Genomic DNA, 26010 nt, shown 5'->3' with positions numbered 1-26010 from the left:
AGCAAACCCGGAGCTTGTCAGTTCAAATCCTGGTACTGACACCACTGTGTGACCCTGACGAAGTCACTTCACCTGCCTGTGCTGCAAAAAACAAAAGTAATGTAACAAATTGTACCTCACATGTTGTAAGTTGGTGGAATAAAGGCATAAGTAAAATAAATAAATATGTATTATACACATAGGAACTATTAATTTATTTTCAGTTAAGTCATCTGCAGCAAACTTTTATAAATGAGGGTTTCTGATTTTTAGATAGTGCAAACTGTTTCTTTTTCATTGACGTTTTCTCTTGGAGAGCTTTTTTCATTTCATTGAAAATGAAAGCAGCAGCTGCCAAAATATGTAGCTTTCTTATTAATTTTTCAACATTGTGTAAAATAAATGCATAAAGTAACATAAAAGGTTTAAATACTGGTTATTCTTTTACAGTAAAATATTACTAAAGAGATACAAAAAAAGTAAAATGGATATGTTCTTTTTCTTTAAGGAGATTAAATATTACTGAAGAAAGAAAAAAAAAATTAAACAGCCAAATGGGGCTATGCATATGAACTTAAAAGGTTTAAATAAAACAGAATTATATATTTTATTTTTACTTGCTTAACTTGTGGAGGGTGTATCCTGTAGCAAAGCCCTAACTTTTTTCGTGAAAGCCCATTTCAGTCAATAAGTCTTATGTGTGTGTTTATGTATGTGTGTATATATATGTAGATATGTGTATATGTAGATATGTATATATATGTATATGTATATAAATGTTTATGTGTGTGTGTATATTATATATATAATATATATATATATATATATATATAAAAGACAGCAACACTTATAACAATGACAACACAATTACATTGACAATCATGTTACGTTATTTTTAAAATGTTTCCTTTTTTTTTCATAACCTCTTTAACACACTACTTCTCCGCTGCGAAGCGCGGGTATTTTGCTAGTATATATATATACACATACATATACACACATACATGCAGTTTCAATAACATAGAAATCAATATAAACATTAACATCATTATCATATGAGAATATGAAGTAATATATAAGAAGCACATTTCATATAAATATAAATTATTAAACAGTAAAATCTTCTTCTGTAATTTGCTACCGTGGCAATTTGTGTGTCTGTCCAGGATTTTAAATCACCTGTAGCTCGCAAACCGTTTCACCTATTGACTTGAAATCTGGTACACATATAGTACGTCACGTCTACTATCCGCTTTATGGGTGATGAATGTTTTAGTCTTTTTATCTTTATTTTATTTTATTGTAGAATCAACTCCTATCTGCGCACACCAGGGCGGCCGTGGGCGGATGTGTATGGTGTATTCACTCCACGTTATCGTGCATTGCGCTGTCACTGGTATTTTGATAAAAGAATTTGAACAACATATAAGAAGCGTATAAATTATTAAACAGTAAAACATTAACATTTAAGAAGTAAAGTTACATTAAGTACTACTGCAGTGCCTTCGGGTATACCTCATTTTTTGTTTGCCCATTACATGCTTAAATGTATACATTTTTTGGTGTACCTACCCGAGAACACGCGACATATAACCGAGCGTGGGAGAAGCATGGATTTTAAACACGCGTTGAGTTCATCTGCTGGTCTCCCTCGTGGAATAACTGGTAATGTTTGACTAAAATCTACAGCGAGTAAAACGACATTACCTCCAATTTTTTTTTTTACGATCTCTGAGATCTTGCTTTTTTCGGTTCAAGGCTTCATAAGCTCTTTTATGTTGTATGGTGTACTTATCCCAAACCATCATATTTAAATGTTGCAAGACTTTCGCCTTGTATGTAGATCGGGGTAATGACATTCATTGCATTCCTAGTCTGAATCACAATCTGATTGTATTGGTGGTTACCTGGCACTGTAGGGTTGCCACCCGTCCTTTAAAATACGGAATCATGCCGCATTTGAGAATGAAATTGCGCGTCCCATTTTGAATCAATACGGGACGGGATTTGTCCCATATTTTTTTTATCATTTTTTTTAAAGCAGCGTCTCATGCAAATCATCCCACACGCATTTTATGAAAATGCCTCCTTTCCTACTTTTGATTGGGTAATACTTGATGTCATCGTTAGTTTGATTGGTCTTTTTAACTGTCCAGTGAGGAGGGCGGGTCTTTTAAGTAGAGTCTGCAAACTGTTGGCACTGAGATGTGGCACCCGCTGCAGTATGCGTCCCTTATTTTTTTGTATTAAAAGTGGTAACCCTACCTGGCAGGTAACACTTAAGTTTGGTCATGAAGTCGTCTAAAATCCGCCACGTGCCCTCTTTTAATTGCGAGAAGCAGATATATATAGCCAAATTCTCGCGGTTCGTTGCGGCGAAGTACTGCTTTTAATTTTTTAATAAGAAAAGAAAACCTTTTTAAACGGATCGAAAATATACCAATAACAATTTGTTAAGCATCTGTTTTTTTCTGAACCTCGCTTTTCACAGCTGTCGCGCTACGGCGTGTGTTTCGTTTATTTGACAGTATGTAGATCGTGGTAATTACATTCATGGCATTCGTTTTCTGAATCACAATCTGACTGTATGGGTGGTAACCTGCCAGGTAACGCTTGTGGTTGGTCAGGAAGTTGCCTTACATCCACCACGTGCCCTCTTTCTGTTTCCAGAAGCTGATCATAGAATGGTTTTAATAGTTTACTTTCAAATAATGCAAAGAGTATGCGACACGTGTTTCTCCCTAATTCTGGGCTCATCAGGCATACACACTCACTGCATCCCCTCTCGTGAATCGAATCTCTATCGTCAGCACCAGAGTTGAAGCCCCTAACGTTGCGGTCAGCAAGTCGGCTAACATCCGCCATGTGCCGTCTTTCAGTTGCGAGAAGCAGATCATAGAAAGGTTGAAACTGCAGCCCCTAACGTTGCGCCACGGCGTGTGGTTCGTTTATACCTCGTGTCTTTTCATTAAACTTTTATCTCGCGAATATGTTATTGCAATCCGCAGCGGGAGCGTTTCTATAAACTTAATTTAAACTTACGTTTTACACCGTGCTTTGTTTCCCTTATGAACATGCTTGTATGCTTCACTCGCTCCCTTCTCAATTGTTTAATGAATTTTTTGCTCTTCGCTGTTTGCGGCTCTTCCTTCATTTCCCCCTACTTCGTTCTTTTATCTCGCGAATATGTTATTGCAATCCTTAACGGGAGCGTTTCAATAAACTGATTGAAAATAGTTTTGCATTTACCTTTTTAGTAAAAGGCGAGCTTTTAAGCCTGAGAAATCACCCCGTAAATGCACACGTTTAATTGCACATGTGTTAATATGTATGGTTACACAGTATTAAAAGACAGTGAACAACGTCAGTTACCTTTGTTCCCGCGTTTGATAAAAGGCGAGCTTTTAAGCCTGAGAAATCACCCCGTAAATGCACACGTTTAATTGCACATGTGTTAATATGTATCCTTACACAGTATTAAAAGACAGTCAAAAATTAACGTCATTTACCTTCGTTCCCGTGTTTGACTCGTGCTGTAAATCTCTTCCTTGTTTTTAGTTCACGTGATTATGTAGGAGGCATGATGACGCGATACGTGACTCCGCCTCCTCCATTACAGTATATGGACAAAAAATATGTTCCAGTTATGACCATTACGCGTAAAATTTCGAAATGAAACCTGCCTAACTTTTGTAAGTAAGCTGTAAGGAATGAGCCTGCCAAATTTCAGCCTTCCACCTACACGGGAAGTTCAAGAATTAGTGATGAGTGAGTCAGTCAGTCAGTCAGTCAATCAGTCAGTCAATCAGTCAGTGAGTCAGTGAGGGCTTTGCCTTTTATTAATATGTATAGATATAAAGTGGGAAGTGTCTGGCCAAATCGGAAAGTGGTCAATGTTGTGACGTGTGAATCCCTGTCTTGCACCCCAAAACACGAGGCTGAGTCTCAGTACTTTAGCAAAACTAGCTTTTATTCAGCTTGAAATGGGAACAGCGGGGTTATTTATTGTAGCGGGATCTGCCACTCTCCCATAAATAGACACAGCAATCAGGCAGGGTCGTGGCCAAGTAATACTGTTCCCTACAGTCATAATGTTCCTTGCATAACACATTAACAGCAGGTGCTCATAGCATGGCCACTATCTTTTCGAATTTGTTTTTTTGCAGTGAACTACCACAGCGGTGGGGTGGCTCCAGCAACCACCGACAGGCTATCTTCCATAGACATGGCAATCGCACTTTGGGACTTTCTTCGGCGTGTCGTCCCATTGGGGAGAGCCCCAAAGTAAAAGGCAAATTATCCGCGACAAACAAACTGTTTTACACGCTGCATACCATCCCACGGTGTAGTATACGCTGCATAATCACGGCGCTTTTTTAATGTTCTTTAAGCAGAGGGAAAAAAATTAACATTTGCAAAATCCGTAACGCTGCTTTCAGTAAGTACAATGCACACGCGTTTAATTTGTCGGCCACTTTTTGCCAGCCGTCTTTTCTGGTTTGGGCTGCTTTTACAGTGTTACCGCTTGTGCATATATTAAATCTTGAAATCCTTCGAGTAACTAATTAACTAACTAACACCCACCCACCCAGCTTGTGTGAAAAAAATGTGCCCGTTCTTTCATCATTTTGTTGCAGCCTATCAAAGACTTGCTGATCATGTTTTCTAGACTCAATATACATTGGCTTTTCACTCAGCGCGAGGGTGCGCATTCATCTCAGATTATTACATCCAGCTAGTCTGCTAGACTAATCTGCTACACGGCTGCGTTTGAAAAACCAACTTATCCCAGATGAGTTTCACTGGCATTAATGATTAGGAATCTGGTTGGAACAAAACCCTGCATCCACAGGGGTTCACCAAGACCGAGTTTGGGAAACACTGCTGAACAGAGACGAAACCGACTCAGGTGAGGAGTGGGGGCGGGCAAAGTAGTTGCAGCTATTGATTATTCAGTGTTGTTTGCCTGGGTGTCTGATCTGCGTTGACTGACATGGCTATTTTCTGCGTATCCCATAGTTGTCTTCCGGCAATGTGAATGCCTCGAGAGACAGGGCGTCCTTGTGTGGTGAGTTGTTGCAGTTTGTGACCACCTCGCTGACGTTATCCCAATGTCGGCAAACAAAGCCAACAGCCATGTTGCAAAGTTTGAGAGCAACAGTTTCGTCAATGACATTTTTCCAAAAAAAACCCGACTGATAGAAACAAACAGTTACCTGATGCAGAAATTTCTATAACATTGAAAGAAGTGTTGTTTCCATGAAATACATTTGAAGCTGTAGCCATGGAGGGCAAAAGAACAGTCAACGTGGCTCACAGCTGGATTTGGACAGCAGTACAGACCAAAGTGAGTATGTGTTTGATGAGCTGTTTGAGTTGGCGGAGGGGTAGAGTTTCTGGGCGGGGCTTCGTTGTTCGTTTCCCATGGTTTTTGATGGTGAATCCATGCCCCTTCCGGCGTGCTTTCCATGGGTGGCTACTTGTTGGCGGCTTAGTGAATTATATATATATAGATATATATATATATACACACATCTGTGGATCACCTTCAAGGCTCTTCTACTGTATACAATACTATACCAAGACAGGAGGGTGCACTGTCAGTAACAGTCATGTCTCCTCCCTCTTCAGCTCAGAGAAGGTGCCCACTCAGTGCATCTGACCTACCCCAACATTCAATGCTCTGACCGTAAAGGTGTCACCACAAGGAGGAGTCTTTTTCAGATCCGGACTTGTAAAAGAATGGAACTTCTTAACACATCTGCACAAAACGAACACTTTAAAGAAGTAGCCACGGGTAAGGCAATTTACACGGGTAATGTGGTGCCATCTCACACTCTATTTTGTGTGTCAGAAAATTAAACGGGGTGGCTATGGCTTGAGATCCCTTTTGAGTTATTTGGACCAAGACACTTATATATGTGTTTGTGTGTGTTACTGTTTTCTTTGCTTCTTCATTAAACTTGATATAAATGTTTCCATTTTGTGCATATGTTTGTATTGTATGCACACAATACTATTCACATTTTCCAAAATTGTTGTTTAAGCTGTCTTTTACCGTATGTTTGTTTTATCTTTTCTGTCCTCCCACCCAAATGACCTCATCATCATAGTCATCTTTAAAGGCTTCAACAGCAACTTTTATTTCTATAGCATATTTTAATGAAAACAATGTAGCTCAAAATGCTTTACAAGATGTCAAAGAGAAAGTTACAAGAAAAGAAAAACAACAAACAAGAATATTAATGAAAAAGTAACAAAGAAAAAAATACATCAATCTATATGACCATATAAAACATAAATAAATAACTAGTAGAAAAGTAGTATCCTTACATACGATATCATACTGTAAGTCTCTAAAGATGAGTGCAGTGGTAAGGTCAGATGACCTGGAAGACAGAAAAAGCAAACAGCAGGGGTTCTAAGGCCAAACGACTACCCAGGCCACTCTGGGCATTCTGCCTAACATAAATGTTCTTAATCTAAATGAGGTCATTCTTCATTTTTTTCAGTCCGAGAGGATTCAATGCAGTGGCTCCCTTGGACAGCTGGGGCACCCGCCTTTATTCTAGCATCAGAGTTTGTTCCCGGTGCCTTGGAAAAGACTGCCGAGAAAAATAGAGATCAGTAAAGATTGCAAATCCCCGATCAGTATAACTCAATGCCAAATAGTCTTACTAGGAATTAAACTAAAATGTAGCTATACGAAAAAGCCAAATTAAAAAGAGGGGTTTTAAAATATTTCACAGTATTAGCCTGACGTATCTCTATCGATAAAGTATTCCAGTAGAGATACGTCAGGCTAATACTATGGAATATACAGTATTATGATGATTGTTTCTTTGACAGCCTGTAAAGCACTTTAAACTACATATTTTGAATGAAAATGTGCTATTGAAATAAATGTCATTTGTATTTTTTACATTTTCTAAGTTATTAAAAAAAACGTTTTGAGCTTAGACTGAAAATTAAACAGGCTTTTCAAATAACGGAACCCTCTTTTTTTAAGTTTCGGTTTCTCAGAAATCCCTTTGGTTTTCACCACCTCGGTTGTGTTTTCACAGCCGTCATTTCTCAGAAACTGTACCGTTTCACAAAAAACGAAAGTCAATCGTCTGAAATGATCCGGAAGTAATAAGCTTGTAATCCATTGTTTTTCTTTCGTTTTTGCAAAGCACAGTTACCGGTGTTCATATCAAGACGTGACAGGATAAACCTCCTCGCCTCACTTGCAGGGCATGTGCTCTTAATACCGGAGTCACCGATCTACCTAACCCGGGATTGATCTCAAGTTCCTGGAGCAATAAAGGAGCACCGCGCGGCCACTGATAACGAGAAAGCGTGGGAACCTTTTTTATATAAAAAAAATGTCCCCTGTCCTTATACAGGTCCAAAAAGCATCAGCGTTTATAGGCTACCGAAAAGGTGTAGGATAACCTGGCATGCTGCTTTTAAGTGAATGTATGAATTTAAACATTCAGAATGCGTTGCGTCAGTCAAACCACTTGATACGGATCTATTGCGTTTTACGCATTTTACAATACAATTTAATACAATACACCAATATGGTCTAGTGATGTGCATCGCTATGTCCATCTTCAAGAAACCTGGAATCGACGTCCATTCTGGAGCTGTCTCTTTCCTGGAGGATGATGCGGAGGAACCTTAATTAAGCGGACTGATAATGAATAAATAGGTCAGTTAAAAAAAAAAAAGCGTGGATAATTTTGTTTTCGTGTCATACATTATTTATTTACGTTTCTTTATAATTTCTTGCCTATCTTTTATTTCCAGCACCTCCATTAAATCTCGAGTGATTTGTAAAATTTTACATTATTTTGTTGGTATACTCTATGTTCGCGATGGCTACACGACAGTTAACGGAATAACGATCTCAACTGCACTTTCGTGTTCTTGGTACACTCCTGTTACGCATTTTTAGAAAGAGTTTCGGTTTCACTCAGTCGGGTGAGTGGATGGACGGATCGACAAGTGCAATATGCTCCATCTAAAGTATTATTAGAAAAGAATAGATTTCCCCTAGTTTGTTTCGAAATAAGTAAAACATAACATTTCCTCCAAACTCTTACAAGCAGAAAAGTTGTTTGAAGTTATAATTATGAACCTGAAACGCTTCTCCTTCTTTTGCACGTAAGTAGTGACATTAATACCTAATGTAAGAGTATAATGTATGGTAAAGAAATTGATATAAAACGAATGGTTTTGTGTTCATATTTTCAAAGAATGTATGTTAAAAATAGACATTGGTTGTGTCTGAAACACTGTAAATACACGTTTTTAAACACAAACTATTTTCAGATATTTGCAATGTAATAGAGCTTCCTAGTATGTGAGTATTGTCAGACTATACTAGTCTAATTTTAAAAATCTTGTCCTGCAAAATGAAATATGTACTGTAACTGAGGTTCTGTGTTCCAGTTATTCATGTGTTTTTTGATGTTTTGGTCTGTCAAGTTTTATTGATTCTTTATATATTTCAAATTATGGCACATAACATTCCCTGTACATGTAGGCTATTTCAGCATACAAGACATATCTTATTTATACCTAACTCCTCAAAAAATAATGATTTTAAAAGGAGTGGTAAAGTTATTAATTAAACTTGGCTTTCACACGTAATCGATCACTCAGTTAATGATGGTATCATATCTGTGGAGGATACTTGAAGTGTTTATTCAGTTACCATTGGATGATCTAATTACAGCAAGTATGAATGCTGCTTCTGGAGCTCTGATGTACGCTAACTAAAATAACTGCTTCACTCCTCAGCTAGCTTCATTCCACTGACTTTGTTGGTGGATATTATATGACTGGTCAGTATTGAGCCACTGGCTTACAAATATGCATTAATTTACCTGAGACCTTTTGAAGGGAAGGGGCATTCAGCACTTTGGTCAGCGGCTGTTGTATGTAAAGTGCTTTATAAATAAAGTTGACTTGACTTATTATGGGATAGGATTCAGTACATTTGAAGCCAGGACGCAAATAAGTCTTCACTTTTATTTCAGTGTATTAAATATTTTTGTAAACTGATAGTGTGATGTGATCAAAAGCTTTTCTGTTTTTTTTTCTGTCAGTCATTTTTAACATTTTATTGGAAGAAAAATTATGTTTCCTAACTGGATAGATAGATAGTTTGCAGATTGTCACACATGCAAATTGGAGGATCACTTTCCAGGCTCATCAGAGGTATGTAATACCACTCTGGGAAGATGGGTAATGCTGTTGCCAACAGTATCATCTCTTTCTTCACCTACAGTGCTGAGAAGATGCCCAGTGAGGCCAACTATCCCCACCTCTTCCAGCCAGAGCCTTATAAAATCCAGACGTCCCCAGAAGGAGGCGTTTCATTTGGATCAGAGCTTGCTGCAGGATGGAGCCCCTCAAAGATCAAGCAGCTCTTTATTAATGATTAAGATTTTTTTTTTTCTGGTATTGATGGCATCGGATAAAATGGGGCCAACTGGTTGGCACCCAAACAATTTTCTGGACTCATATAATGTCTTCCCTCATCCACAATGGGCAGATTTTCATTTTTGTATAACTGGCAAGATTGCATAGTTAATTGGATAAATAAGTAGACAGCACTTTATTGATCCCTGAAGGACTGATAGATTAAATTTTGGTTTACTTCCACACACTTCCCAAAGGTGTATGGGTACGTCTATCAGTGTTTCTAAATTTGCCTACTGTGATTGTAAATATGCCCAGTGATGGACTGGCAACATATCTAGAATTGTTTTCTGCCTTCTTCTTGATTTTGCAAAGGCAGGCTTTTAGCCCTGACAACCATTAAATTAACTAATCAGGTTAAAAAGATGAATAGGTTTTTTATTACATTTCACAATACATAAGCATTAGTTCAAAATATCCTAAATAGAGATTTATGTAATAAAAAACAAAATCTTGTAATTTCCAGAAATGCTGTCCAGAAATTTCCAGAACAGTGCAGTTGGGTTAAATATGCAATGTGAATGGTACTTTAGGGCGGCACGGTGGCGCAGTGGGTAGCGCTGCTGCCTCGCAGTTGGGAGATCTGGGGACCTGGGTTCGCTTCCCAGGTCCTCCCTGCGTGGAGTTTGCATGTTCTCCGCGTGGGTTTCCTCCGGGCACTCCGGTTTCCTTCCACAGGTTAGGTGGATTGGTGATTCTAAATTGGCCCTAGTGTGTGCTTGGTGTTTGTGTGTGTCCTGCGGTGGGTTGGCACCCTGCCCGGGATTGGTTCCTGCCTTGTGCCCTGTGTTAGCTGGGATTGGCTCCAGCAGACCCCCGTGACCCTGTGTTTGGATTCAGTGGGTTGGAAAATGGATGGATGGTACTTTAAAGAAAATTGCTATTTTTATTTTTTTATTTAAAAAAAATAATTATTAAATATTTTTTAAAAACAACATCAAGCTGACCAAAGTGCTGTGCAGTAAAACCCAACATATCAGACAAAATAATGTAAAAATATCACCTAAATTCAGTGTGTAAGCAGAGAAAAAGAGTCAGATATGAATTGAATATATTTGCCCTTTTTCAACACTGGTAATAATTATACTATGTTATGTTTTGTTTAACTTGATAAACCAAAAAGTAATCTGCATAGAGATCAAATTTGTTAAAGTTAAAAAAAGTTAACCTAATTAGTAACATTTTAGTTTTCAGACTACTGTAGTATGATGGACGTTCAAAAAGTTTCCGCACTTTTATATTTTCGTTGAAAACGGTGAAGGCGGGAGGAGCAGTAATTGGGCATTAAAAAGTTGGTATGAAGCTGGGAAAATTGCGTCACAAAGGTGACTGTGTAAAAAGTGATGTGATTTGTTTTTGAAATTCTTAATAGAGTTAAAAAAAAAGTGTTAAAACTTTTTGAACGTCCCTCATACATCACTTAGTTACTTACTGCTGTATAACAAAAAATCGTTATTGCTATTTTTGGTCTACATAAGACCTTTAAAGCCCCAGTACATAAACTATTGATTTTTCTTATTGTGCCCAAGTAATTCTTAGTAAATAAAAAAAAATAAGGCTTCTCTTTGGAAAGTAGCATATGAATTGGAATATTTTTCCTAGTAACTCCCAACAACCTAATATTCACCTAAATCTTTCCTAATTGTGAACAGAGTCCTCATTAATCATTTGTAGGAATATCAATGTCTTCACTTTAAAATGAAAACTGCAAAACAGTCTATCAATATATATCAAATAGGACACTAGTTAAAATTTAGGTCCTTCTTTATAATCCATGTGCTTGTACTGTAAGTAATTTAAGGATAAATATCCTTACATTTCAACCTAAAAAAATATAAAGTAGTGTTCGAATAACAAGCAGTTGTCCCTCAAGCTATTTAATAAAACAGTTTCACTTTCACATTGGAAAGGTCAGAGCTGGTTTAAGTGGTGCACGTGTCTTTCAGTTGTCCATACAATACCATTTAATGCTGCATTTTGTACAGGACACTGCTATGTTGAGAACAGTAAGAGCTCCATTGCTAGTCACAGGGTTTGTGACCTGCGATGTTATTGCACCTCCACTGTGAAGACAGTGTCCTGCTACAGCTTAAATTCTTCCTTTGGATCTGCTTAAATAAAACTTGGCTTCATGAACAAATTTAGGGTACTTATTGTTGAGATTCTTACTTGCATGTGCTAATCAACATGCAACACATCACCAATAGCCTGTGTCATGATTAGTGGCTTAGGGAAACAATAACAGACAGATAAGGAGTTTTTGACACTACGCTATAACTACATAGTGTGGCTACTGCAACTATGAAGATGAGTTATTTGGATTATCTTTGGTTTGCAAGCATTGCCTCCCAGTTTTCCCCTAAAGACTACTTTCATTTCTCGATCTTTAACAAATTGTTAGTCCTCTGGACTTGTCATTTTCAACCTTGGGCATTATAGTCAGATGCTGAGTAAATCAGTCTGCTTGTAATTTTAGCAAAATGATGCAATGTATTTCTAAAGCCATGGCATTGATCATACACAAAACTAAACCACTTCAGAGTGTCATTTGATTTATGCTTTTTTTTTTCTTTGTCATCTTCTTCATGGTATTGACAGTATTCTTCACTAGAAAGACAGTTAGTACTTATTATGATGAGGACGATGGTAATGATTATTATTATTTTTTTTTGGCAGGCTGAATTATCACTTGATACTTTTGTCAGTCATTTTTCTTCCCCAGACATGTAAGTGAAGTTTGTTACATATTTCATACTTTATTCTAATATGTATAATAAATAATTTTATACTGTTGTTAGAAAATAAATAAGAACCACACAATGTATCATTATCAATACCTTTTAAAGAATTCTACTACTCCTCATTTCACTTAGCCACCAATTGATCAAAATAGAAGAACATAAGGCCCAGAACTGAAATACAGTAAACTGAATAAAATAGCAATGAAATTGATGGTAGATTTAAATTTTCTATATTTATTTTCTAACACTGTTTTCCTATAGTCTATTTTGGAGGCCCCATTCTATAAGACTAGGTAGTTTTCATTTCTACTGACTGCCAGTAGATGTTACTGTATAGATACCTGAAACAAGTCAAGTCAAGTTGGGGAGCATACACTGGTACAGCACGTTGCCGCTCCCACTACACAACGAAACAACTCGGGATCCCGGTTGGCAACCCCCCAGGCAGACACACGGTCCAGTCCCACCCTCCGGAAATGACCTTCTATCTGCCACAGCCAAGGGTTACGTGGGCGACCCCTTCGCCTGGTCCAGCCACTCGGGTCCCCAACAATGAGGATCTTACGAGCCGGATCACCTTCGGGGAAACCGTGCCACATGGCTGTAGTGCCGTAACTGACGCTTCCTCACAATGTAGGTAATGTGCCTCATTCGGGACTCCATGAGCAACACAAAGTCAAACCAACAGTACCCAAGGATTTTCCGGAGAGACACAGTACCAAAGGAGTCCAGTCCTCGTCTCAGGTCACTGGATAGCATCCATGTCTCACAAACCATATAGCAAGACAGGAAGCACCAGGACTCTAAAGACCTGGACCGTACTTTTGCATAGATATCGGGAGTGCCACACACCACTTTCCAGTGACCTCATGACCCCCCATGCTCTCTCAATCTGTCTACTGACTTCATAGGAAGAGTCACCAGAGACATGAATGTCACCGCCAAGGTAAGTAAACCTCTCAATGAGGTCGACACTCTCTCCGCAAACAGACACACTGGTGATGGCTGTATCCAAGAGCTCATTAAAGGTCTGGATCTTGGTTTTTATCCAGGACACTCGCAAGCCCAGACACTCGGACACCTCACTCAGTCTCTCAAGTGCCCTGATCAGAGCCTCTTTTGACTACATACAAGGTGTCTGAATGATCCCTGTAGAATACCTCAGTAGTGGAGGAAGCTGCATAGAACTTTGGCTAAAATGATGATGTTGGTACTTTGCATGGAGAGCGTCAGTGGTAAGGGAAGTTGCCAAGTTTAAGAGAGAGGCCTTCTGTACATTAATACCTGGAGAATATACAGATTGTACCAAGAATAGTGGTGCTATAAAAACATAAGGCTCGTTATTTCCTCTCTGAAGGCAGCGTTTTGCACTTGATGCAGTCCTTTGCTGGTTGCAAACATCTCCAGAGTACTGGTTATTGGATTGATCAGATCTCCCTAATTTTTAAATTAAAACTGATTTGATTGGAGATTAAATATAGTGTACTGAACAAGAGCTAGCAAAGGCTGATGTGCAGCAATCAGCAGGGTGCAATATTTGCATTAATTACTTGAAATAGAAATTAAGTCATGTGCAAATCATTTTCTTTAACAGTAAGCCAGAGCATCAAAATGGAAGCTGATATATGGTAGTTTCCTGGGGAAAATGAGATGTATGGCCACTCTAAGCTAATGGTGGATAGGTACAAAAAAAGTTGACTTAGGTGCCAGCTTGGGGTTGCAGTCACACTAATACAAAACTGTGTGTATGGTTCTTAAAAACTATCATTTACTTCCCAGTGTGGAAATTAACAACATGCTGGTACTGCTTTTAAATTTGGGTTTTTCTGTACTTTATCAGTGCCTCTATACAGAGCAGCCCTACTCTATAAGCCTTATGTAACAGTCTTTCTTTCTTTCTTTCTTTCTTTCTTTCTTTCTTTCTTTCTTTCTTTCTTTCTTTCTTTCTTTCTTTCTTTCTTTCTTTCTTTCTAGGGAGCATTAAGGTGACATGTGATCCAGTTAACCAGACTGCTATCGTGAACGATATTGCTGAACTTACCTGCAAAATGAACACCTTAGAGGCAGAAGAAGTTACAAGAATTGTCTGGACCAACAAAGTCGATGATATCATTTATAACTACGTTCCCAATAGGCATCATCTCGGAAGAAACAAAAGAGAGAAAAGTAGATTCAGCGTAAATGATGAAAGTTTTAAAAATGGGCAGATAATGCTCAGGATCACTGATGTCATGATGTCGGATGGTGGGGTCTATTACTGTACAGTAATAACAGAGGAAGAGTTTCTTACTGAAAGTGTAAATCTTCTAGTAAAAGGTAAATTCCACTTATTTACAGTATATTTAGTGAATTAGAGTGATTGTCTTTATTTCATATACACTGTATGGCCAAAAGTTTGTGGACACCTGAACGTCACACCTACAACATATGAGCTCATTTGACATCCCATTCCAAAACCATGGACATTAATATGGAGCTGGTACCATCCCTGCTGTTATAACTGCTTCTATCTTCTAGGAAGGGGTTCCACAGGATTTTGGAGTTTTACTATGGGAATTTGTGTCCATTCAGCCAATAAAGCATTTGTCAGGCACTGATGATGTTGGATGAGAAGACCTAGCTCATAATTGGTCTTCCAGTTCAGTTCCAGTTTATGACCAAGTCAAAACACCCTCCCCCACAACACACATACACACACACCATGTTTAACAGATGAGGTGGTCTGCTTTGGATCTTGGGTGTTTCCTTTTCATCTCCACACTTTACTCTTGCTATCACTTTGATCACTCATCTGTCTACAAGACCTTTCCCCAGAACTCTGCAGGCTCTTTGAAGTCCTTTTTCACAAAATGTAATCTGGCCATCCTGTTTTTGTGAAATCTAGTGATTTGCATCTTGCAGTGTGACCTCTGTATTTCTCTTTATGGATTCTTCTGCAGAGAGTGGTCTCTGACACATCCACATCTGCCCCCTGAAGACTGTTTCTGATGTGTTGGATAGGCGTTTGGGCATTTTTCTTTGCCATAGTAAGGATTCTTCTGTCATCAGCAGTGGAGGTCTTCCTTGGCTTACCAGTCCCTTTGTGATAACTGAGCTCACCAGTGCCAGTGTGTTCTTTCATCTTCATGATATTCCAGACAGTTAATTTAGGTCCTCCTAAGGTTTTCCCAATGTCTCTACTGGTTTCATTCTTGTTTCTCAGCTTCATAATAGCTTGTTTGACTTTCATTGGCAGAGACTCCAAAGGGTTGGAGAAAGCCAAGGTATCTCATGAAGCCATGAAACCCACCTGAGGAATCCCACACACCTTTGATGCTAATTGTTCCAAAAATTATGGTGCCCTGAAATGAGGGTACCATGTAGAAAAAATGTTGTGTGACTGAAATGTAAGCAAATCCCCTTAAATGAATGTGCACTTTAATCACATCTGAACTGTTAGATTTCTAATTGTAAACTATGGAGCAAAGGGTTAAATCAAGGAAAAATGGGTCTTTGTCCCAAACTTTATGGAGGCGATCAACCACATTGTAATTGTGAAGTGAATGAACTATTGTGTAATATCTTGAAATAAGACACACCTTGACACAGATATGACAGCACTATAAAATTCAGCATTGGTCACCATTAGATCCCATTTTACCCAAGATTTGTTAAGTCTGTTCTCGCCAAAACCAAGAGATTAAACATTTTTCTTAGCCATCACTAAAAACTTTAAAAGTAACATATAAAAAACAATCAACAATTTTAGACAGAGTATTCCTTTAAGGCCTACTTTGCAAAATGTCAGGTTAGAAAATCCTTTAGCATTTCAAGACTTTCTTCACAATTCATATTAGATTTCCATATGCAGATGACATTCATTGTACTAGAATGTCTCAGCGTGAATCAGCTTTCTGATTTTTTCACATAAGTGAAATATTTCTAACAGAAGAAATGTCAACCATTTCATAGAATACTTCCTGCTTATATGTTCAGCAGCATGTGAATGTAAACTCACAATTCAACTGGTCAGTCAGTCAGTCATTTTCCAACCCGCTATATCCTAACACAGGGTCACGGGGGTCAGCTGGAGCCAATCCCAGCCAGCACAAGGCAGGAACAAATCCCAGGCAGGGCACCAGCCCACCGCAGGGCGCACACACACACACACACAACCACACAGCAAGCACACACTAGGGACAATTTAGGAACGCCAATATACCTAACTTGCATGTCTTTGGACTGTGGGAGGAAACCGGAGTACCCAGAGGAAACCCACACAGACGCAGGGAGAACTTGCAAACTCCACGCAGGGATGACCCGGGGCAGCAGCGCTACCACTGCGACACTGTGCTGCTCATGGAACTGGTCATCAACATTTAAATAAAAACTCATGTAAATCTGAAAGCAATTCAATAAATCATGCTGTAAGTGGACAAAATTGCATTAGTTTATAAATATAAGCCTTGGTTAAAAACAAAATACATGTATTGAAATCTCCTTGTACTTATATTTTATTTTTTCCTTACAGATTTAGCTCCCCCACATGAAGAAGATCATGATATTGCTGATGGTATGTACTGACTTGACTTGCGTGTAATTATATTAATTTTCAGTAACAAATTATTGGTTAGGTTATATTACTATGCAGGACTAGAATTTAAGACAGATTTTCGTAAACCTGAAAGACTAATCGAATGAAAAATTTACTTGGCCTCTCAAATCTTTCCTTTCTGTACAATAAATCAGACAAAAATCCAGATTAAACCAAATTCTATATTGTAATTTGCATCACACACTTCACTGTACATGTTAGAATTAAGAAAGTACTTCTGTCAAATCTTGTCCCATTTCTTAAAATGGATCAGAAGAGGCATGCAAATGGAAAGCTGTTCTAACGCATAATTTTTTTTTAATTCTTTTGATATCTGCTGGATCAATTTCAGTAGTTGGGTACTGAGTAGCATTTAATGACATTCGGGTTTGAGGGTGACGCACAATCCTATCCCAGGTGCAGCAGTCTATTACACATCCCACTCACACATACATCCAGTCTCAAACTCAGTCATACTGGGGCTATTTTCGAATCACCAAAAATATCCAGAATACCCAGAAAAAAACTCTTACAGACTTGGAGAGAATTTACAAACTCCACACAGGCAACGTACGGGGAACAGGGTATGGGGGATAAAATGAACCAAAGACAATAGAGTGACAACCATACTGTTACATACCCAAGTCCTATATCACAAATGGTTTCTAATATAAAGTTACAATATAAACTCAAACTCCCTTACATTAACACATTTAAAAATATGAAAAAGTACATAAATAGCATTAACGGTATGTAAATGACTGAAAATATTGCATATTAGTTTGTTTGCCTACTCATAACTGGGGCAAATAAATCACTTTCTTGTTTTTTTTAAACAAGTTATGAATGTATGAATGATGAAGCATCCAATTGCATTTGGGGATTGGTTTAATGGTTTTGAAAGTCAGAGCAGCTTCAGTTTTTTATTTACTTCATCAAAGAAACAGATTTAACTAAGGGTGTCCACAGGAAACTTTGTAGGAGGGAGGACAACATTTTCTATGTTAAGCGCTTTGAGCATGGGAAAGGTGCTATATAAGTAAAATGTATTATTATTATTATTATTACTGATGACATTGTGATCTATAGCGAGAGTAGGGAGCAGGTTGAGGAGACCCTAGAGAGGTGGAGATATGCTCTAGAGAGGAGAGGAATGAAAGTCTGTAGGAATAAAACAGAATACATGTGTGTGAATGAGAGGGAGGTCAGTGGAATGGTGAGGATGAGGGAGTAGAGTTGGCGAAGGTGGATGAGTTTAAATACTTGGGATCAACAGTACAGAGTAATAAGGATTGTGGAAGAGAGGTGAAAAAGAGAGTGCAGGTAGGATGGAATGGGTAGAGAAGAGTGTCAGGAGTGAAAGGGAAGGTCTACAGGACGGTAGTGGGACCAGCTATGTTATATGGGTTGGAGACGGTGGCACTGACCAGAAAGCTGGAGACAAAGCTGGAGGTGGCAGAGTTAAAGATGCTAAGATTTGTATTGGGTGTGACGAGGATGGATAGGATTAGAAATGAGGACTTTAGAGGGTCAGCTCAAGTTGGACGGTTGGGAGACAAAGTCAGAGAGGCAAGATTGCGTTGGTTTGGACATGTGCAGAGGAGAGATGAGGGGAATATTGAGAGAAGGATGTTAAGGATAGAGCTGCCAGGGAAAAGGAAAAGGGGAAGGCCTAAGAGAAAGTTTATGGATATGGAGGGAGAGGACATGCAGGTGATGGGTGTGACAGAGCAAGATGATGAGGACAGGAAAATATGGAAGATGATGATCCGCTGTGGCGACCCCTAAAGGGAGCAGCCAAAAGAAGAAGACGATCCATCCATCCATTATCCAACCTGCTATATCCTAACTACTGGGTCATGGGGGTCTGCTGGAGCAAATCCCAGGCAACACAGTGTGCAAGGCAGGAAACAGACCCCGGGCTCGGCTAAGCCCACCACAAAGAAGATGATGATGATGATGATGATTATTATTATGTATCACAAAACAAAAAAAACAATGGTACTAATAAGCGAGGGCAGTAAAATTAAGCTTAAAATTTAGTCAAAGAAATGCTAAAAAGTACACCCCAAATAATATCTAATTTCTTGATTTTAAAATGCATTTTTTACAATAAGCATGTCAGTTAATAATACTGTATACCTATAAACCAAGATTGTCAGATTCAATAGGGCAGGCTATAACTTTAAATCATTCTTGTTCGAAGAACAGTTGTAGTCCACACTTTCTTTATTTGTAATTATTAATGACATTATTAGTTAATTCTTAAACTCAAGAATCTTAATTTAATGAACATTTATTATTTTTGTGTTTAACATATTTAACTAGGGGGCTCCGCCCCCTGCTCGCTTCGCTCGCCAACCCCTGGTCTTGGGTAACCCAAAATAGATTTGAAAGAGATTGTCTGTCTTGGTAATTGGTACATATGTATCATGTTCACCGTCACGACATCTGTAGGTCTATGTAATATATGTAAATGACAATAGCAGTGTAATTGTTATGTTATGTAAGTATAGAGTGTCTTTGAGTTTGCGCAGATCTATGTATGAGATATATTGGAGTGTAAAGGTGTAGATGACGTACAAAGGATATCTTCATACACTACATTTGTAGTAAAGATGGCGTGTTGTCCTTGAATGAGTTTTCCTTGGTATGGAGTTATTATAATCTTGACGTTAACGTCACATGCATGCCGAACTCTTGAGAAGGCTACATAAAGTTGTCCATGTCTAAATACAGGCTCAGAGAGGTAAAGGCCGACTCTGTCCATGGTCTGTCCTTGGGATTTGTTGATTAGGTATACGTTGTTTACTGTTAGTAATATGTATAATTGCGCTTACTGTTAAAATTACCTATTTCCGTTAGTTGAACTCTTTTGTTTCTGAGCCGTGGCTCCTTCGCTTGCATTGTATAGGTGCATGCGCCTTCCATACTATCTCGTGTTCGACTATGCTGTGTTTTGTGAACGTTTGGGGACTCCGTACTTTCTCTGGTTTGACTGTGTGGCGGGACGCGTGTAACATATTTAATCCTCGGGCAAGTTTTCACATTTCTCTTTTTGCTAAATGATTTTTCCACTCAACTAGCTGTTGCAGGAAATGTTATGGCAATAACAATAGCTTGATGAATACCAAGAAAGAGCTCGGTGTGATTAGCAAGTCCACCGTCTGTCATTTGATGTGAAAAAGTTGTCAAAAATGATTGAATTTTGTTATTCAGTGTTCCCCGGACTTCAGTTATTGATTGGGATAATAAAATGTCCACACACGGAGAGTGAGGAAGCTGCTGCGCGTCTTGATACTCCATGTATAAAAGTCAAAACCTTGCCAGGTTAACTTTTCCAGCAGTGCTGTCAGATCCCCTGTTCACACTTCCAGCGCATTGCAACATCAAGTTAATTTTCCCAACATGTCTTCTCACATTTGCACATAGTGCTTCCCAGTAAATTATTTGTGAATAAAACTACATGTGTGAAAATGTGCTTTGAAGACAGACATGTTAACCATTTCAGTAACTGAACTAAGAGAGGTTCTTATGGCGTTTAAAACTTAACATTCTACTAGCAAAAATATTGTGTATACACAGTATGTTGTTAAGGGAGCGGAGACAGGACAAGGTGCAGAGCTGGAGCCTAATAGAGATCCCCATTTAAAAGCAACGATGCTCAGTGGAAATTAAGGAAGGAACCGATCCATGCAGTTCCATTCAGTCTCCATTATGCTTGCTGCTGGCTCCAACAGGTATTGGTCCGATAATAAATGGCGACCTTGTGTCATCTTGTTTCTTATATAGGGAAGGGACAGGCAAGTTTGCAACTTCTAGGAAAGTCCAAAATTAAAGTCAGTGCTCTTGTTTGGGCTTCTCCTGCAAAAGAGGTTAAACTGCATTTTACCCAAAGCTGTTCCCCATTTCACTTCTTTTTTTGGATTTTATTGATTTTATTAAAATCAAATAACATTCCATACAAATAAGTCAAGTTTTACAAAAATTACTTTGAAACAAATCAACCCCACCCATAAGAAAGAGAGCTAGGCCAGCAGAGTAAAACTTTAAGCTAGTAAAAATAAGTAAATAGATATAATTAATAAAGAAATAGAGGGGAGAGAATCTGCTTCCTCAATTAAATGCTTATTCTAAAATGTTATTGATCAGCTCCTTCTTGAGCAGAGCCGCAGACACGCTCCCATGTGCAGTGTGTGATAATATGTTGCATGCCAGTTTCACTTTGTGTAATGATAAACAGTATCTAGGGAACATATGGAAAATGCAGCCAAACAAGCGCTAGTTTCACTTTGTGTAAATTTGTACGTATTGAGTTACTGTCTGATCTGAAATGCCTGGGAACAGAAGTATTTTGGATATTGAAATATGAGGTAATGATATTTCTAGGGAACATATGGAAATGCAGCCAAACGAGCTAAATGACAACTCATGCCCATAATATTTGATATCACCAAGCCATTGTTATAATGTGCATAGAGGAAACAAACATATTAAACTTTAAAAGTGATGAATATAATGTGCGGACTCTACTTTAGTTCCTTGTTAAGAGGACAAGAGCAGAGTATTTCCACTGAGGAAAATTTTTAGTTTTTTATCAGTTTACATCGGCAACCTGTTCTTATTTCTCAGGGGACTGGCCAACAGGTCAGAAATATCTCAGCTGTCCTTCACTGCATAATTCCCACCGTGCTGGAAGCCATTAGCAGACTGACGAGGCTCTACATTCACTTTTCGTACAGTGTAGGCATACATACATAAACCGTAACAAGTTTTTACCAACATAAAAAAGCAATTTTCAGCTGCGTCCCTCTTTCCTAAAGTAATTGCAGCAATCTAATGAATTCATTTTGCAAGAAGGGCATCTTGCTTGAAAAAAGCTGCATTTTTTTGAATTTGCACAAATGTTATTCACATCCATCTTTTAGCATACATTTATTTTCATGCTGAAATCCAAGTGAAGTTTTATAAAGAGACCACTGGTGTGGACTTTTCCAATTGTGGCATCACGTCGGCACTCAAAATGTTTCTGATTTAGGTATTTTGGATTACACTGAAAAAAGTATAACCTCCATTCAACTTAAAATAATTAAGGTAATGATTCACACTTAATATTTTCAATCTGAACCAATCTAATTCTTTTTATCTTATTGAACCCACAATTTTTAAGTTGAGGCAAATCATTTAGAGTGATTGGGTGCAAGTCACTTGATTTATACTGAAGTAAATCTATTTTTTAAGTTGTTACAATTTAAAATGTTTTATGCTATTAGAAATATTATGAACATAACACATTTCAATGCTGTACTTTTTACATTTATTTAAAAATCTAGTGAAAATACACAAGCATTTTGCAGTGTAAATCTTATCTTGAAAGTATGTTTTATTATGAGTTCTTATACTTAAAATTAACAGTTGAGAAACAGGGTTACTTACCAAAAATCCTCCATTATAAAAGTCTGATGCTGAAAATGACCAGACAGGTATAGCCACATCCACTCCACTCGGAAAGTGTTCTTCATTTTTGGCAGATGGAAAGCCAGCACGCTGGAAAGTTCGACCAGAAGAATATACAAACGGCCCCTCCAACACAACAAACGAACAACCTAAAATATTAGGTTAACTGAAATAGGATTTTTACATTTATTCCCTCCACCATAACTTAGTTTGGTACAAACATTTTTTTTTACTTTGAGATCTGAAACTAAATATTTCAAGCTATAACACTAAATGACTAATCTTAAGTTTCTTGAAAGAGAAAATTTACATTGAATGAACAACATCACTGTTATACTTTTTCAGTTTAGGGATACTGTGTACACAGTGTAATATGTACTTGATATGGAATATGTATGATTCTCATCCTGCTCTCTCCTTTTCTTTTTAGGACCCAAGAGGAATGATAACATCATCATTGGGGTTCTTGTGTTTGGAAGCATGCTTGTTATCGTTATTGCTCTTGCTTTGTACAAATATCTGAAAATCAAAAATGAAAAAGCAAAACATTCTTCTTTCATTAAAGTAAACAATCCATTTCTCTTACATTTACTGAAACCATCCATCCACTCACCCATTGCTGAACCTGCTCATTCTGTTTAGTGAAGCAGGGAGGCTGAGCACATTCTTATAGAAGCAGGCATAAGATTGGAACAAAACCAGCACAAGATGGCAGACAATGTAGAGCTCACTCACAAACCCATTCACCTCTGGGTGTTCGAAATCTTCTGTTAAGGCAAGGCATCAATATCTTTCTTGTTATAAGACAAAAACAAAAGGATCCAAAGAAAACCTTCTAAGGATATAGGTGAATGTACAAACTGCATAGGCACCATGACTAGGGTAAGATACAAAGCTAGTCCCTCAAAATTGTAAGGCAGCAATGCTAATCACTATGCTGCCATAAAGCCAAAGAGGTCAGAGATATATTCAGTATAATGTAAATTTATGAAACACCAACAATCGTCTGGTCATAGGTTAGAAGCCTTGGTACAAATGTTTCCATGAATGGTCCTTAGCTAAAATATCCAACAAACTTATTTTAATATCCAACAGAACTACATCTGTGCTACTGAGACACACAGTTCATTTTAAAGAAAAAAACACAAAAAACACCCAAGGCTATTACTCAGATAAAAATGCTTGAGGCATAAAAATAGGAAAATAAGCTATAGTACCTCACCAAAAAGAGAAAAAAGAAAAAAAAATTGTAAACAAAAAAAGAAATACAAGGCTACTCTTTATATTTACAACCTGCACAGCACCTAAAACGATGGATGCTGAGTGGAAAATAGAGATAGAAATGACAAATGTTGGGGTGGTAGTGGTGGTGAGAATGATGTGCATATCTTATTGTTTTCATATGGAAGTGACAAATTAAAAAAATATTTTGAATTTAAATAACAGTGAAATTAAAGCTTTTTCACAATCGATTTGACACATTACTCACATCAGAAATGTCAGGCTCACAACTGGTAAAGCGTTTCACAAAGCAGTTAATGTATTTCTCAAAGCAGCAGCATCCTGTGCGTTAGGCCTTAAAACAATTAAAGCAGTTACTACATGCATCAAAATGCCCAAAGTCGAACAGTCGCTTCAACACCTTCGCTCAAATGCTTAGATCCCTTTCATTATTCAGAAAAATGTATGCCTTATTACTCTTTCCGTTCATCCAAACGATAATGGTGGTAAATGGAACAAAGGTGAAAGCAATAATACAAAGATATTATAACATATAAGAACATATTTAGATTGGATAGAACTTTATATGGCCCCCAAAGAAAGAAAGAAATTTAGTGTGTTTGCTTAAATGTATTGACCATATTTTAAAAAACATTAAACCATTACATGAAATAAACATAAAAACAGTCAATTTTACTCAAAACTGAAACATTGCAATATACGTTACTGTAGACAACAGGAGTAGCATGGCATAATAATGCAACAGATCAAATTAAATAACTACTGCACAAATGCAATAGGAATGGACTCCTTCAGGGGGCATTCATTCCCTCTCCTGAGAGACAATCACGCCTTATGTTTTGTCTCTCAAGCCATTTCGGTTAGGGGGTTGGTTTATTGCATGCTGACCCACCCATGGCAAGCATCAGGTGTTATGAACTCTCTTCTAGTAGGGAAATATGGACATGAATCTGGTGCTTACAGACCCCTCCACCTCTGCAATGGAAACTTCTCAGTGTGGTTGAGGAAAGGTGAATATGGTGGCAGGAACATCATGAGCATCCCTAGATGAGGGTCAGACTAATCTCTTAATGCGATTAATGAGTGATGAGATCAGACATTGTTCATGAAAACAACAAAATTTGGCAGGTTTTGTCGGACCACTCCTCTCTCAGTCTCAGGAATGATGGCATTGACTAACCAACCCAAGAACACCAGAAGCTAATCTGAATTGCAGGGACAAATATTATGGAGCCCACTGTATTCAGATACTGTATAGCAGTACACATGCGGTCAACATGCTGTCCTGGTACATCCACTGTGGCCTTGTGCCCTGTGATTTTCCTGCCAGACTTTGGTGAGGATGATACCTGCCTCATCTATGTACACAATTGAGTCTGGGATGTCACTGATTTCCAGCTCCAACACCCTCTGGAAAATTATGAAGAATAACACAAGTAAGTCCCCAAACATATTCTGATATTGTAGCTTCACATTAAAATTGAAATATGACCGACTATTGTTGGCCATTCTTAGACTGTTGTTGACTACATGGTCAACAATGGCAGGTCACATTTCAATAAGCACTCTGGAATTCTTTGACCTCTTCTCCCTCTTGTCTCTGCCTCCTCCCCACCCTCCATGTCTACCATGCATTTGTGCACCCCTTCCTCACACAAATCCTTGCGCTTTTCGTCAAACAGCGGCCTACAACTTATTGAGCTCACTGACAAAAGTACAAACAGTTTGATGAGTTTGTTATTGTGTGGCGTATTGACAAATGTTTTTAAAGTTGTGCAATATGTGTCTAAGACTTCATGAACTGCTGTGAGAATGATGTTTCTGTTGTGACAAATGTGCTAAAGCTATCGTGAAAAAACAAACATAATATAAATGAAATAATAATATCAGTATAACTAGAAAGTATATAAGTGGGATTAGCATGAAATGGGAAAAGTGTGACTTCTTATTGGCTGTAATTAAGAAGACTTCTGAGAATGTTACATAATTTGAATTGTTAGCATTTTACCCAATATAGAACTATTTAATTAAATATGTAGTGGAATAGTTAAGAATAATTATTTCAATTGTTGCATATATTCTATCTATAACTCATGATTGTTTAATATATCAGTTTATTGAATGAAATATTACTTGTTTTTTTTTTCTTTTGAGTGAAAAGCTAAAGACACTATATGTGCTTATAAATTATAGTGGATGTTTCACTTGGAAATCCATCTTTAATAAAGACTCCTGATAAAACTATACATATTTGCAATTTGTTTATTTTAAAAGTCACATTCGGGAAGGAATTTATTTTCTCTGAAATGGCAGGGGACTTGTAAGAGAGACTGAACCAACAGCAAGCACTTCAATAAGAAAGTGAATTATGTACGGAGTAGTGTATAATTCATTTAATCAAAAACAGTGACACATACTCTCTGGTGCTTTCAAAATTTTATACTATTTTTTTTCAGAATGTCATGTGATTTTTCTGTCTGCGGAGAAAGTGTTGACCTTATCAAGCGGTTTACTTACCTTGGCAGTGACTTTCATGTGACTCTG

General features: G+C 37.9%; 1 protein-coding gene across 1 annotated transcript; it reads left to right on the top strand.

Moving 5' to 3' along the window:
• Window positions 1–7938: 7938 nt before the first annotated feature.
• On the top strand, window positions 7939–25680 carry LOC114661882 (uncharacterized). Its single transcript, XM_028815103.2, has 5 exons — window positions 7939–8130; window positions 12130–12179; window positions 14169–14510; window positions 16705–16746; window positions 22655–25680. Exons 1-5 carry the CDS (start codon window positions 8099–8101, stop codon window positions 22864–22866), a joined length of 678 nt encoding a protein of 225 aa, XP_028670936.1. The 5' UTR covers window positions 7939–8098; the 3' UTR covers window positions 22867–25680.
• Window positions 25681–26010: the final 330 nt, after the last annotated feature.

This window comes from Erpetoichthys calabaricus, chromosome 12, assembly GCF_900747795.2.
Source record: "Erpetoichthys calabaricus chromosome 12, fErpCal1.3, whole genome shotgun sequence".
NCBI classification, from domain to species: domain Eukaryota; kingdom Metazoa; phylum Chordata; class Cladistia; order Polypteriformes; family Polypteridae; genus Erpetoichthys; species Erpetoichthys calabaricus.
The sequence above is the reverse complement of the archived record's forward strand: the minus strand, read 5'-3'. Positions and strand labels throughout refer to the sequence as shown.

Coding starts and splice junctions, on each gene's coding strand:
- LOC114661882 (XM_028815103.2), top strand. CDS start 8,099: ATGAACCTGAAACGCTTCTCCTTCTTTTGCAC. Junction 12,180..14,168: donor CATTTTTCTTCCCCAGACAT/GTAAGTGAAGTT, acceptor CTTTCTTTCTAG/GGAGCATTAAGGTGACATGT. Junction 14,511..16,704: donor TGTAAATCTTCTAGTAAAAG/GTAAATTCCACT, acceptor TTTTCCTTACAG/ATTTAGCTCCCCCACATGAA.